Source organism: Manis javanica, chromosome 3, assembly GCF_040802235.1.
Source record: "Manis javanica isolate MJ-LG chromosome 3, MJ_LKY, whole genome shotgun sequence".
Lineage (NCBI taxonomy): Eukaryota > Metazoa > Chordata > Mammalia > Pholidota > Manidae > Manis > Manis javanica.
In genome coordinates, this window is record NC_133158.1 from 178,374,419 (window position 1) to 178,391,049 (window position 16,631).

The 16,631-nt window shown below is 36.2% G+C and overlaps 1 protein-coding gene across 5 annotated transcripts in view; it reads right to left on the reverse strand.

The window, feature by feature from the left end:
• Positions 1 to 16,631, reverse strand: part of SNRK (SNF related kinase) — an 85,933-nt gene that overhangs the window by 59,374 nt on the left and 9,928 nt on the right. For 2 of the 5 annotated variants that reach the window (XM_036996269.2, XM_073232453.1), the window contains exons 2-3: positions 6,836 to 6,895; positions 3,088 to 3,782 (exon numbers count right to left, since the gene is read on the reverse strand). The exons of 1 other annotated variant lie outside the window; for it this stretch is intronic. In XM_036996269.2, coding sequence (XP_036852164.1) covers positions 3,088 to 3,676 — 589 coding nt within the window. In that variant the 5' untranslated portion in view covers positions 3,677 to 3,782; positions 6,836 to 6,895. Of the gene's footprint in view, positions 1 to 3,087; positions 3,783 to 6,835; positions 6,896 to 16,631 lie in introns of those variants that run through there. 2 more of the 5 variants (XM_036996270.2, XM_036996272.2) reach the window with 2 other exon arrangements.

Below are 16,631 nucleotides of genomic sequence, written 5' to 3' on the forward strand. Positions count from 1 at the left end.
AACAATATTTAGGAAAAGTTAATAAATAATAAGGCAAATATAAAACATAAAATGAGACAGCAAAATAAATGCAAACATTCCAGTAATAAAAATATGAATGGATTGAATTCACTAATTAAAAGACTAACTCATGGATTAAACATCAAATATGGCTACACACTGTTTAAAAAAGATAAGCCTAAAGCAAAGTAACAAAACAGAATCCAAGACAATAAGCACCAAATAAGTAGTTTCATACTGGTAAAAGGTACAGCCCACCAGGTAAATAAACTAAAAACTTTTATGTATTTAATTTAGTTGAATATAATACATAAAAAGCAAAAAGGACTTAAAATACAAAATTCAGAGTAGAAGACTAGCGTAATTCAGAAACAGGTCAGAATAAAAACATGACACAAAGGAATAAACTACATATTTAACAACCTTAATTATGTGTAAAAACCTTGTATGTACCAAAAATACAAATATTTTAATCACACAGGAAATTGTCACCAAAATTGCTACCTATTAAGCTACACAAAGAGTCTAGAAATATTCCCACAAGCAGAAACTAATAAAGCATATTTACTGATTGCAATGTACTAAAATTAGAAATTAAAAACCAAATAGCTAAAAGGAAAAACAAAATCATCCATGTTAATTTTTTAAAAAACCAAAAACTTTAGGGTTAAACAAGAAACAAAACAGTAAAGATAAACTTTAGCAATGAATACTGACTATACAGAGTAAAAAACCTAGGATGTGACCAGAAATTGCAGGCGAGGGCAGCATACAGTCATAAATGTATTTGTAAGAAATCAGGACAATAAAGAAGAAAAGCTTTCAGTTCAAGACACTAAAAAGAAAAAAAGGAAGAAAACAGGAAGGAAACTCAAAAGATCCTAGAAAGAACAAACAAAAATGTAGGAAGTAATGATACAAGAAAACAGAAGTACAGTTGATAAGATCAATCTGATTTTTTCAAAGAATAGATACTTCTTGAACTAGATCTCAATGTTGAGGACTACTAGACTCTAATACACTCATAAAACTGAACCAAAGTTGTTTTATTTAATAATTATGGCAGTTTAATAAAACAGATTTTAATCTTTGTTCCCATTAATTTTGCTAAATATTTGGGAAAGATCACTGGCACAATAAATACTATAATAACAGAAAGATAACTGTCCATCTGTCTTTAGAAGCAATTCTGCATTTATTTCAATCACACAATTACACAAAATGAAGTGAAATAAATATAAATAAAGAAAATGAACTCCACCCAGTCCTACTTTGCCAACACAAAGCAACTATTTATCAGACCAGTGAGCACCCTTCCAGGCAATTTTCCTTTTTAAAAACTTTTAAAAGGTTTTATATGCAATATTTGAAAAGAAAATGACATTACAATGAACACAATGTACCCACCATCTAAGTTAGGAAGCTGAAACCTTCCAGGTATGCCTATCCCTATCTTGATCTCATCCCTTCATCCTTTACTACTATTAATGCACCCCTAAAGAATGTATAACACTGATTTTTATGTTTTAAACTTTTATATAAATGTTACAGTATGTAGTATTCACCAATTTGCTTTTTTCCATTATAGATGTAAACTCCAGCCATGCTGACATACATAGTTCATTAATTTTCATCAACACAGAGAATCCCATCATATGAATATTGAATAATTTCTTCCCCTGCTGATGAATATTCAATAATACTGTTAAAAACATTCTTTGAAAATCTCTTGTGTATATAAGTGAGAACTTCTCCAGGGTGTGGACACAGGAGAAGAATTGCTGGATCTCAGGATATGTACATCTTTAACTTTACTAGATTGTTGACAAATTGTCTTCTACACAGTACAGGAGTTCCTGATGATCTATAGTCATATCCACACTTGGTTTTGTCTGACTTTAGTTTTTCCCAATGTGAAAAGTATAAAATTGTATCTTGTGATTTTAATTTACCAATCCCTCATTATTAGTGAGGTTGAACATCTTTTTCATGTTCAGATATTTGTTTCCTGTTCTGCAAATTCTTGGCTTCATTTTCTGATTAGAGCTGACTAATCAAAAATCTCTGGCTCAAATATTCTAATGAAAGACTTCAGTGAAGACTGGTTATCTGTAGTGGGCAGAAACCATTCATTAGCACTTTCTTTTAGAGAACACATAATCTAACAAGAAAGGTGCTACTTTAGTGTACACAGTGTTCAGTACAAAATCAGCCCTCTTCAATGTGTGTCTTTAATCTTCTGTAACCTGCATTTCAGATGACCAGGCTGCAAATTAAGACTCATACTAATGAAGTGTGACATCATTTGTATGTAGTATTAGGGCATATTTTTCCAAGATTAACCTAAATATCTAAGAAACTGACCACACCTTCAGATTAAGAAATCCTTAAAAAATCAAAAGTAAATTCCTACATGACTTTCAAAACAAAGTTGATACAAGTTGAAAAGCAGGATACACTTTCACCCCAAGTAGAGTGAGAGCACAAAAATGTGGTAGAGTGAAGGGAGAGGGCAGTTTTTTGGCAATGCCAAGGGCTACCACTATTCTGGAATCCACTACACAGCAGGCACTCGGTACACCAGTTTTCTATTCTGAACAATGAGATCGACAGTAACAACCACACAGATTACTGTGAAAAGTAAATAAGACAGTAAGAGAACATGACACCTGTATTTAATCTAATTTCATTTTCTGGAAAAAGAAACAAAGCAGAAAGACGTCAAGTACACTGTTCAAGATCACAATTAATACATGATTCTAAAATTCTTCACACTGCATGTAATATTCCCAGTACCTTTCTAATATGGGTTGCAATGAGTGTTAAAGTGTATTCACAGGAAGGAGATAACTAGGGCTGCTACTAGAAGAATCTAAGACATGTACTTTAGATATTAGTCATCTGAAGGGTCAAATACACTTCTTACCATATTTAGGAATATATAGCATACATGAAATCTGATCTGTTCATTAAGACATATTTAATAGAAATTCTCTTAGAAATTATTTTCAGGCAAACAACAGCCAATCTGACCAGCTATACTTCAGTTCAGAATTCAATGGGCAATACTAGGAAGAGGTTACCTACCTACTGCAGGTGCGTCATACTCATCACCAAGCAGAATTTCTGGAGCAGAATATGCAAGAGATCCACAGCTTGTAGTCAGCTTCTTTCCTGGTTGAAATTTGTTGCTGAAACCAAAGTCTGTCAGCTTTACAAGACCTTGTTTTTCAAAGAAGACCACATTCTCTGGCTTTAAGTCTCTGTGAACCACATGGAGTTTATGGCAATAAGATATAGCATGAACTATCTGAGCAAAGTACTTCTTGGCCAAGTCTTCATTAAGTCCCTCCTCATGTTTCATTATGTAATCAAACATATCTCCTCCATCTCCAAGTTCTAGAATAAGATAGAGTTTGGTCTGGGTGTCAATGACTTCATACAAGCGCACAATGTTGGGATGCTGCACTAGCTTCATGCATCTCACTTCTTGGAAAAGATGACCAGTAGCTAGAGTGTCCAATTTTGTCTTATCAATAACTTTTACTGCCACTTTTTCACCTGTGAAGACATGCCTGGCAAGTTTAACCACTGCAAAATGACCTCGACCCAAGGTTTTATCCAGATCATACAATCCAGCAATCTTCCCATCATACCCTCGCTTGAATCCTGCCATGCTGGTCCAACAGAAGAAAAAATATTTAGAGTGTTTGGGGTGGATCTTCTCATATAAGAATATCTGGTGAAAATAAGGAATTCATTTTCAATGTCACCATGGACATCTACAAAATAAGAGAAGAAATAAAATTAAGCTTCTGAAACTTTTCCCTAATAGTTTCATTTTTTTAATTTTGTTTTAAGAGAAGTTTGAAATAAATTGAGACAGAAAATGAGTCAGAGCCATTTAACAATCTATTTATATCTCCATATATGTATTTAGGGTTTACATTATAAATTTTAATACCAGATTAAATTTTGCAAACTGGAAAAAAGTTTGTTGAAACAATTTTTTGGGGACGTCAGAAATAAGAAATCTGGCAAGTTTGATAAGGTATGTTAAAAAATTTTTAAGAAAAGGAAAACCCAAAGTATAAACATTTGGACACAAACTCAATTTTTTCCTGTGGTTCCAAGACAAGGACTAAATTTCCTGTAAGTACAAAAATATCCCTTCAATGAAGCCTTGTCTAACTATCCTAATGGGAAGATATCTTCCCTTCTCTGTATCTCCAAAGCACCTACGGACACTCCATCCCGTGTGGTCTTACTCTGTAGGTTTCTGCATACACCACCTTCATCCTAAGATGGCAAGGTTCTTGAGGACTCTGAGTTTCTATTTTTTTCTCCTACTCTCCCCTAATTACTAGAACAGTGTTTAACGTTTAACAGGTAATAAAACTTATGTTAAATTTTAAAATGCAAATTGTTTTCAGAAGGCCTACAAGGAAATTGTTTGCTCTTGCTCCATCAGTGAGTATCTGGCATACAGCAGGTGCTTAAGAAGCATTTGCTGACTGACTGGTACTCACTCCTTGTACTCATCAGTATGCTTATCTTTATCATGGTTTTCAACTCTCAAACAAAACCCACCACGATCTGCTTATATTTCAAAAACAAACATACATTCTAAAACCACTTAAATCTTAAAGATCATTTAGTTTCAAAGACTGTATTTCATATGGCATTTAAAATTCTCAACCTGTATAATGTAAACTCTAAATACAGAAATAGGTTCTATAATTGGCTACAACTGAGGAAAACAAATAAATGTACACAGAGAAATTAAGACGTCACTTTAATCTCAGAGACTGAACTCCTATTATTTTTTCTGACCAAAATTTAATAAATTTAAATAAAAAATCCAAAGAGGAATACCACAATCTCCCAAAGCTAGCTCCTTCCTATCAGCACACGTCTTTCCCTCTTGTGAAGCCTTTTCTAAAGCTCCCAGTGAACAGTTTCACATTCTTAGTTACTTTTTATTAGGAAAAGTGCTTATACTGTTTATTGCACTTAGATGGAAATATTCCCCAAATTATACATAAAATACAGTATTTTTACAGTAGTAATATTAAATTCTTTTAAATCTCATTTTTTGCTTAAATGAACAGAAGCTAACATTTATTAAAAATCTATTATATGTACTTTGTGAAAAATGAATCAGTCACAAGATTGACAATCCTAACACGTCACTAGTAGACCCATTTTTACAGCCGATGAAAGACTGTTCTAGGTATAAGTAACATATTAAATGCTGAGGCTAAGATTCAAACCAAATTCTCACTTCCAAGCCCATCCTCTTTATAAACATTTGATCACTACAAAATATGTTATATTTAGAATAATACCATCTTAAGGGTTAAAATATCAACTATAAAAAAGGCAGTCATTCTTACTTGTAAATTGAAATGATCCAACTAACATATCTGTGGCCACCTCAGAATATATAAGCCTATAAAAACCAATGTTAATAATTTTACTAATATGTTTTTTATATTTTAGTAATTACTGCAATAATAAATATCAACTACCATTCAGTGAATAAGTAAAATATGCCAGTCACATACTAAATGTTTTATATCATCTTCATTTATTCCTTACAATTGCCCTCAGAGATAAGGACTGTTAGCCCCATTCTGAGGCACAGAAATAGTGAATAATTGGCCTAGGCTATAGGGCCAGTGTGTAAAAGAGCTGGGATTTGAATCCACGGCTATCTGACATCAGAATCTGTGCTTTTAACTACAATGTTACAGTTTCTGCAAATTAATTTTCAGAACCAAAACTAAATGTTAATCCTGTTTCTATTGAGATTTTAAAATAAGAAACCAGTACTACATACAAGTGTTGGAGAAAAAGCAAATTTCTTCAATACTTTATATTATCCTGGTCGTCTGAGCAAATAATAGAAAACCGAAGTGGAAAGATCTTGCTTTATTTCGATTGCAGTTCCCCAAAAGAAAAGTGTAATTCAGGTATATTTTTAAAACAGAAACTCTAAGCTAACTTCAGGGGGCAGAAAACTATCTTTAGCTATTTAACTTCAATTAATTATAACTGCAGTAATTGTTGTTAAAATTTTACCCAAGTTTATGTTTCTATTGTACAAGCTTACACATGCAATGTTTGCTTTCAAAACAACTTCTTCAGGTTATACAGTATTTTTTTTAACATCTATCACTTTAGTTTAAATGTATTCCTGGAAAGTGGCATACAAATCAGATTTTATAAACAAATCTGAGTTTGTTTAGATTTTCATTTTATCAGGTTTTTTAAATTTTAATTTTGTTGTATGACAAAAGTAATAAATGAACATACAGATAAAGAAAATAAGTATTTTTTTAGGGTCTCGAACACCCAGAGAGAATCATTATAAACACTCTGAGGTTTCTCTTCCCAGAACTGTGATAGCAAACAATGAACTAACTTTTATCTACTGGCAAGTTCATGAGAAAGATTCTAATAGGGTCTCTTCATAGTAACAGACTATCCTACAGTGAAATGATTAATCACTCTCACTATCAAGGAATTTGCTTTTTATTGTACACATATCCCTTTTTCAGTTTCTATGAAGCTACAATTATATACCTAAAATTAGAGCACATGATTGATTGAAGGTTGGAAGGAAAAATATCCTTTTATCGAACATCTGTTTAAATACCAGCCCAGTGTCTAATTCTACTGTCAAATGCATTATGAGCCAGCATAGGAAACACTGTTTTTTCATCTTTAAGGATGTTCAAGTGCCCAAAAGTCATTCTGGACATCAATGACAAATAGTAAGATGTGGCTTGTATAAAGCACAGGTGACTTCATTATCAGCTCCAAGACATACCATGCAAACTGCATATTGAACAATCCTTGGTAGCACTGTTTTATTAGTTGCTTCTTTCTCCTAAAAGAAAATACAGAGAAAGATTTTAGTTTAGTTCTATTTATTTGAACTTTGCCTCAAGTTAAAATATATACCCTAACACTAGATCCAAACATATAAAAATGGCAAATCTGTCTTCAGTGACCCAATCTCCATTATCTTTCTTCCCTCTGAATTACAACCCATTCAAGGAATCTTCAGTTAACAAGAATTTCACAGTGAGCAGACACAAAGAGATTGTTCCCAGTAAACAGGTCAGAAAGATTATTCTACTGGAAGGAGGAGGAAAGAATAATGAGCAATAGTAAACTCATCATTTTCTAAATGCCTTCTGGGCAACCAGCACCAAATTGGCATGTCACTGAATCCTCACTAAGAAATTGAAAGGTAGGCACACTGAGGCTCAACGTGCCCAGCACATAGCAGTCTGCAGATTCAATTCTGCTCAGCCTGGCTGCAAAGCTCAACTTGCCTTCAAAGCCACTCCAGGCTCATGACACTCTCCAATAGCCAAAGAGGGCAACCTTTACAATACACTCTCCTCTAGTTACAATGCCAACATTAGGGAACTAACTAAATACCTTTGCACTGGAGCCTTTCCATTTGGTAGTAAAAAAGAAACTACCACTATGAGCAAAGAGAATGTAGGCATATTGCAGCTCTCAAACTTCATGTCATGGTGAGAGAGTCATGACAGAGAAAGCCCTGCAGGCCTTTCCGAGACGCTGAAATACCACACAGGTAAGTGAAAGGCCTAAAGACTCATAGCAGGCCAAGGCAATTTATACAATACACTAAAACTGAGTGTCCAGGTGCCGAATTCAAGATGGTGGCATGAGAGGTGAGACAGAGAATTCCTCCCAAAACCACATATAGTGTGAAAATATAGTTAGTACAACTAGCCCTAAAACAGCAACAGGAAAGAAGGCTGCACTAGACTGCACACAGACCTCATGAACAGAGCAGACCTCACGGAACAGGGTAACGTACCAAAGCCTTGATCTGGCAGGACCTAGGGCCTTGCCCCACACCAGCTCACCAGTGGTAGGAAGAGAAACAGAGCTGGGAGGGGGTGGAGGCCTGGGACTGCTGAACACCCGGCCCTGGAGGTCTGCTTTGTAAGCAAAAACCTATACTGTGTGGTGCTCCAGATGTTGGGGAGCTGGGACAGGCTGAGTGCTTGAGAGACTGAGATACTGGCCATTTGTGGAGGAGGGGATCCATTCCAGTCACTCTGGGACAAGGGAAAGGCAGGCAGTCTGACAGGCTTCCTAGCAGCAAGAGGGCTGCTGAGAGGGCAGAATTTGCATGGAGCTTCCTGCCCGGGAGAAGGGAGAGCTGCACAAGGTGTCTGGGTGCACTCTGCCCAGCAGGTTGGGAATGTCAAGGAGCTTCAGGCACTCAGGCCTCCTGGCTGCCTACTCAGCTGCGAGGCCCCACCCACTGTGATATGCACCCTGCCGAGCCTCCCTCCTGGCCTGACAGCACCAGCTCGCAAACCTGCAGTCACTGCGCAGGCGTCAGGCCAGCAAGAGGGAGGCCCCACCTACAACAGCTAGAGACGCACAGCACAGAGGCTTACACCTGTGTGCTTGGCCCACTGGCTCTGATACTGGAGACAGGCACTGCAGCTGGGAATCAGGAAACAGCTCTTTCCTCCCCCCAGGCACCAGTGCCACTCCCCTGTAACCCCCAACCTCACTCTAGGGGCTGAGCAGCTCCAGAGACTAGAGCTTCTGGGCACTAGAAGGCACCACATAGAATTATGAAACGTCAAAGGAACATGGTTCAGACCAAAATCTCACAAACTCCAGAAGAAGGACCAAATGAAACTGAACTCAACAATCATACTGAAAGAGAGTTTAAAATAAAAATCATAAACATGCTCATGGAGGTACAGAAAAATATACAAGATCTCAGGGATGAATTTGAGATGGAGATTCAATCACTAAGAAATTCCATATCTGAAATGAAACACACAATGGAGGGATTTAAAAGAAGATTAGATGTAGAAGAAGAGACAGTAAATGGAACAGAAATTAGAGAAGAGGAATACAAAGAAGCTGAGGCACAGAAAGAAAAAAGGATCTCTAAGAATGAAAGAATATTGAGAGAACTGTGTGACCAATCCAAATGGAACAATATTAGCATTATAGGGGTAACAGAAGAGAGAAAAAAAGGGATAGAAAGTGTCTTTGAGGAGGTAATTGCTGAAAACATCCCCACTCTGGTGAAGGAGATAGTCTCTCAAGCAATGGAAGTACACAGATCTCCCAACACAAGGGACCTAAGGAAGACATCATCAAGACATATAATAATGAAAATGGCAAAGATCAAGGATAAAGACAGATTTTTAAAAGCAGCTAGAGAGAGAAAAAAAGATCACATACAAAGGAAAACCCATCAGGCTATCATCACATTTCTCAACAGAAATCTTACAGGCCAGAAGGGAGTGGCATGATATATTTAATGCAATGAAGCAGAAGGGACTCGAACCAAGAATACTCTACCCGGCAAGGTTATCATTTAATTTGAAGGAGGGATTAAACAATTTCCAGACAAGCAAAAGCTGAGAGAATTTACCTCCCACAAACCACCTCTACAGTGCATTTTGGAGGGACTCCTATACATGGAAGTATTCCTAAGGCTACACAGATGTCACGCAAGGGATAGACAAAGAGACAGAATAAGATACCTAAGATATAAAGAATGGAGGAAGAAGAAAAAGGAAGAAAATTTAAAAAAACCAGAACCTTTAGGTTGTGTTTGTAATAGTTAAATTAGACTGTGACATAATAAGGGAATTATCCCTGAACCTTTGTAAACCATGAACCTAAAGCCTGCAATGGCAATAACTACATACCTATCGATAATCACCCTAAATGTAAATGAACTGAATACACCAATCAAAAGACAGAGAGTCATGGAATGGATAAAAAAACAAGACCCATCCATATGCTGCCTACAAGAGACTAACTTCAAACCCAAAGAAATACACTGACTGAAAGTAAAGGGATGGAAAAAAATATTTCATGTAACAAATAGTGAGAAAAAATCAGGAGATACAGTACTTGTATCAGACAAAATAGACTTCAAAACAAAGAAAGAACAAGAAACAAAGAAGGACATTACATAATGATAAATGGGGCAGTCCAACAAGAGGATATAACCATTATAAATATCTATGCACCCAACACAGGATCACCCACATATGTGAAACAAATACTAACAGAATTAAAGAGGGAAATAGAATGCAATGCATTCATTTTAAGTGACTTCAACACACCACTTACTCCAAAGGACAGAACAACCAGACAGAAAATAAGTAAAGAGACAGACACACTGAACAACATATTAGAATGGATGGACCTAACAGACATGTATACAATACTTCATCCAAAAGCAACAGGATACACATTCTTCTCAAGTGCACCTGGAACATTTTCAAGAATAGATCATATACAGTTCACAAAAAGAGCCTCAGTAAATTCAAAGACTGAAATTGTACCAACCAGCTTCTCAGATCACAAAGGTATGAAACTAGAAATAAATTACACAAAGAAAATGAAAAAGCCCACAAACACGTGGAGGCTTAATAACATGCTCCTAAATAATCAATGGATCAATGACCAAATAAAAACAGAGATCAAGGGGACAAATGATAGTAATAATTCAACACCGCAAAATCTGCGGGAAGTAGTGAAAGCCATGCTCAGAGGGAAATATATAGGAATACAGGCCTACCTCAGGAAAGAACAATCCCGTATGAACAGTCTCAACTCACAATTAACAAGCTAGATAACGAAGAACAAATGAGTCCCAAAGTCAGTAGAAGGAGGGACAAAATAAAGATCAGAGAAGAAATAAATAAAACTGAGAAGAGTAAAACAGAAAAAAATCAATGAAACCAAGAGCTGGTTCTTGGAGAAAATAAACAAAATAGATAAACCCCTAGCCAGACTTATAACAAAAAAAGAGAATCTACACACATAAACAGAATCAGAAATGAGAAAGAAAAATCATGACAGACACCACAGAAATACAAAGAATTATTAGAGAATACTATGAAAATCTATGTGCTAACACACAGGATAAGCAAGAAGAAATGGTCAACTTCCTAGAAAAATACAACCTTCCAAGACTGACCAAGGAAGAAACAGAAAATCTAAACAGACCAATTACCAGCAACAAAATTGATGGTAATCAAAAAATTACCCAAGAAAAAAAGCCCTGGTCCAGATGGATTCACCACTGAATTTTATCAGACATATACAGAAAATATGATGCCCATTCTCCTTAAGGATTTCCAAAAAACAGAAGAGGAGGGAATACTCCCAAACTCATTCTATGAAGCCAGCATCACTCTAATACCAAAACCAGGCAAAGACCCCACAAAAAAAAGAAAATTACAGACCAATATGGCTAATGAACACAGATGCAAAAATACTCCACAAAATATTAGCAAACAGCAATTCAAAAATACATCCACAGGATTATACACCATGACCAAATGGGATTCATCCCAGGGGTGCAAGGATGGTACAACATTAGAAAAACAATCAACATCATCCACCACATAAACAAAAAAAAAGGACAAAAACCACATGATCATCTCCATAGAGGCTGAAAAAGCATTTGACAAAATTCAACATCCATTCATGATAAAAAATGTCAACAAAATGGGTATAGATGGCAAGCACCTCAACATAATACAGGCCATATATGACAAACCCACAGCCAACATCATACTTAACAGTGAGAAGGTGAAAGCTTTCCTGCTAAGATCGGGAAAAAGACAGGGATGCCCACTCTCCCCACTGTTATTCAACATAGAACTGGACATCCAAGTCACAGCAATCAGAAAAAAAAAACAAAGAAATACAAGGAATCCAGATTGGTAAAAAAGAAGTCAAACTGTCACTATTTGCAGATGACATGATATTGTATATAAAAAACCCAAAATACTCCACTCCAAAACTACTAGAACTAATATCTGAATTCAGCAATGTTGCAAGAAATAAAATTAATACACAGAAATCTTTTGCTTTCTTATACACTAACGATGAACTAGCAGAAAGAGAAATCAGGAAAACAATCCCATTCACAGTTGCATCAAAAATAATAAAATGCCTAGGAATAAACCTAACCAAGGAAGTGAAGGACCTATATCCTGAAAAGTACAAGACACTCTTAGGAGAAATTAAAGAGCACACTAACAAATGGAAATTCATCCCATGCTCTTGGGTAGGAAGAATTAATATTGTCAAAATGGCCTTCCTCCTAAAGCAATCTACAGATTCAATGCAATCCCTATCAAAATACCAACAACATTCTTCAATGAACTGGAACAAATAGTTCTAAAATTCATGTGGAACCACAAAAGACCTCGAATAGCCAAAGCAATCCTCAGAAGGAAGAATAAAGCAGCGGGGATCTCACTTCCCAACTTGAAGCTATACTACAAAACCACAGTAATCAAGACAATTTGGTACTGCACAAGAACAGATCCACAGACCAGTGGAACAGAATAGAGACTCCAGACATCAACCCAAACATATATGGTCAATTAATATACGGTAAAGGAGCCATGGATATACAATGGGGAAATGACAGCCCCTTCAACAACTGGTGTTGGCAAAACTGGATGGCTACAAGTAAGAGAATGAAACTGGATCATTGCCTAACCCCATACAAAAAAGTAAATTCGAAATGGATCAAAGACCTGGATGTAAGTCATGAAACCATAAATCTCTTAGAAAAAAAATAGGCAAAAATCTTTTGGACATGAACATGAGCAACTTCTTCATGAACATATTTCCCCGGGTAAGGGAGACAAAACCAAAAATGAACAAGTGGGACCATATCAAGCTGAAAAGCTTCTCTACAGCAAAGCACACCATCAATAGAACAAAAAGACAGCCTACAGTATGGGAGAACATATTCATAAATGACAGATCCGATAAAGGATTGACATCCAAAATACATAAAGAGCTCACATACCTCAACAAACAAAAAGAAAATAATCCAATTAAAAACTGGGCAGCGAATCTGAACAGACACTTCTCCAAAGAAGAAATTCAGATGGCCAACAGGCACATGAAAAGATGCTCCACATCACTAATCATCAGAGAAATGCAAATTAAAACCACAATGAGATATCACCTCACACCAGTTAGGATGGCCAACACCCAAAAGACAAACAACAACAAATGTTGGCAAGGTTGTGGAGAAAGGGGGACCCTCTTACACTGCTGGTGGGAATGTAAATTAGTTCAACCGTTATGGAAAGCAGTATGGAGGTTCCTCAAAAAACTAAAAATATAAATACCATTTGACCCAGGAATTCCACTCCTAGAATTTGCCCTAAGAACGCAGCAGCCCAGTTAGAAAAAGACATATTTACCCCTATGTTTATCACAGCACTATTTACAATAGCCAAGAAATGGAAACAACCTAAGTGTCCATCAGCAGATGAATAAAGAAGATGTGGTACATATACACAATGGAATATTATTCAGCCATAAGAATGAAACAAATCCTACCATTTGCAACAACATGGATGGCCCTAGAGGGTATTATGCTCAGTGAAATAAGCCAGGTGGAGAAATACACATATCAAATGATTTCACTCATCTGTGGAGTATAAGAACAAAGAAAAAAACTGAAGCAAAACAGCAGCAGACTCACAGAACCCAAGGGACTAACAGTTACCAAAGGGAATAGGACTGACTGGGGAGGATGGGTGGGAAGGGAGGGATGAGGGGGAAAAGGGGCATCACAATTAGCATGTATAATGTAGTTGGTGGGGACACAGGGAAGGCAGTATAACACAGAAGACACGTAGTGATTCTATAGCATCTTACTACACTGATGGACAGTGACTGTAATGGGGTACATGGTAGAACTTGATAATAGGAGGAGTCTAGTAAGCATAATGTTGTTCATGTAATTGTACATTAATGATAGCAAAAAAAAAAAGTGAGTGTCCAGGTAACCATTAAGCACAAGGTCACATGAGCGTGGAGGAAAAGGAGTACAAACAGGTGGGGCAAAGTAGACAGGAAAGGTCTGCACTAATGAGACCAGCAAAGTCATGGGCACAAACCCACATCTAACAGTAGGTGAACCCTAGGATGGTTACCTGGTTCTTCAGCTCCAAGTGGGTTATGGCAGGCCCTGCCCTTACCCTTGTCTGCTTATCTCTTTCCAACAGTCCCTGTTTGATCCATTGTCTCTGGCAAGGCAAGTGTGGGAGTTCAATCTGCTTGAACACTGGTTCTGAAGGGCCAATGATGGATGTGAATCTCAGCTGGCCAATCACTAGCCATGGGACCTCAGCAAAACACAATTTCTCTGTATGGTCAGTTTCCTCATTAAAAAAATGTACATAGCAAAGAGTATAACCTCACAGGTTGTGGTGAAGAATAAATGAGTTAATATAGGTTAAGGGTGTAGAATAAAGCCTGGCACAGAGTAAGCATTCAGTCAATGCCAGCCACCACCACCACCACCACCACCATCATTGTTATAATGATGGTATTCTCCCTCACCCAAGCGGAAATTCTTTTACTATTCCACTCTACTTCAAGAGAATGAATTAACTGAGCTATTCCGTTTCCTAAAATGTGTTAAAATTAAAAATGATTGATATAAGACTGCAATATAAAGGAAATAATGTCTCTAGCTGGGCATCAAAGCCTGATGATTTTTTAATAAAACATGCCACAACATCTAAGTATTTACTTTAAAAATAATATTAAGATGACTTACTATTAAATCTACCCTTTCAAAAAGAACTAAATGTTCCATTACATTTTTCCCGAGAAAATATATTTTTATAGAAAATCTGGAAAATACAGAATAGGAAGTAGAAAGAATAAAAAGGTTCCATAGACCTTCCACTGAAGATAGGCACTATTTATATTTTGGTGGTCTTTCTGCAAATATTTATAATACACAGCTTCTTCTTTATTTTGCTTTACAAACGTGTGATCATTCTGTCCCTAATGATGTATCTTGTATCCTACTTTTTCACTTGGTATATCACTTCCCTTTTAGTAGAAAAGGAAATACATATTTGTATTTATATATATCCAGAGTTATCCACTGGATTGACTGAATATTGCTATGCAATTATCATGGAGTATTATGTAGTATCTGCATCACTGGGTATAATCAAAATGGAAAACAAATTAAAAAGTTAAAGTCAATTATTTTGAGAAATGTCCTCACAGGCAAAACTGTACCTCCAAACATCTAAGAAAGTTAATTAATACAATACACAATTATGAAATTATGAAAGAAATATCTGTACAGTGCAGGAAAAAAATACAATTAGATACAATTAGAACATATAGACTGGAGAAAAGAGGGGGATTTTAAAAAAATCATCCATTCTGTCTTGCTGCCCTTGTCTAGCCTGGATTAATACTTAGTCCATAGGCACACACCTGATCATCTGATCATCTACATTTGCCTTCTTACAGCACTAAACTATGTTTTCTACCTTTATCTTGCATCTACCTACCACTTCAGCATTTTATTAAAAATAAAAATAATAATAATAATAGGAGAAATGTGGGATCAACATATAAATCAAGTACAAAAATCAAATGAATATTCATATTTGACCTGATGGTTTATAGGTCATATTGCATGATCAAAACCGAAAGTTTCTGTGATGAATGCCCTTGTACTGTTCACCATGTAAGAATTTATTCACTCTGTAAGAATTCGTTCACCATGTAAGAACTTGTTCGTTATGCTTCAGAAGATTGGAGACTGACGAGAATTAGGCTTGAGATGGATTAATGATTGTACATTGAGCATTGACCCCCCTATACTGAATTTTATTGTTGTTAACAACCATTTGATCAATAAATATGAGAGATGCCCTCTCAAAAAAAAAAAAAAAAAAAAAAAAATCATCCATTGTTCTACCCCCTGTGATAGCCTCTACTAACATTTTGGTGCACAGCCTCCAAAATTATCTTCTACGTGTAATATATGCCCAGACACAATTTTTAGAAATAAAATGGGATAATATACAGACATGGGTGTGGGGGGGTAATCATTTTCTGAAGTATTTCTCTCCACAAAACAAGCTGACAGAAGTTCACTTTGGAAAATTTGGAAAACGCAAAAAGGCACAATGGTGGTGGTGGTGGTGATGAATCACCTATAATCTCATCTAGGTTTACCCTCTTCAGGTTTGAGTATATATCCTTTAGACCTATACTTCTTTAAAAGCAAAGATAACTTTATGAAGTTTGAGAAGTACTTTTTCCTCCACTTTATATAATGAACATTTTCCCATGCACTATTCTTTTAAATCAGTATTTTTAATGACAACATAGCTAAGATGACAACTTTTAAAAAGCCAAGTCACTAAATTAGGCCATTCTAAAGCAGTCTCATTTAGCATATGCTAACACATATGCATACCATAGGCTGGGCCTAAATGAAATAGGTCAACTAGTCAAGGTTGCTTATTATATGGAAATTCATGCTTTGAGAAACAACTACTAGTATGTGTTGCAAGAATACACTGATGTTCTCCCAGCTCAAGAGAGCAGAAGCAATGAAGTGTGAGGGTGTGGCTGGAGAAGAGGAAGGAAGTGTGGGTGGCCCTACACATATTTTGCAAGCTGCTGAAAACAGTTGTAGAATGAGCCTCTGTTAAACCTACTGTCAATTTGGAATTCACCCTGTAATTCTTGTCAAACTTCACTTTTAGGTTTTCACTGACATCATCACC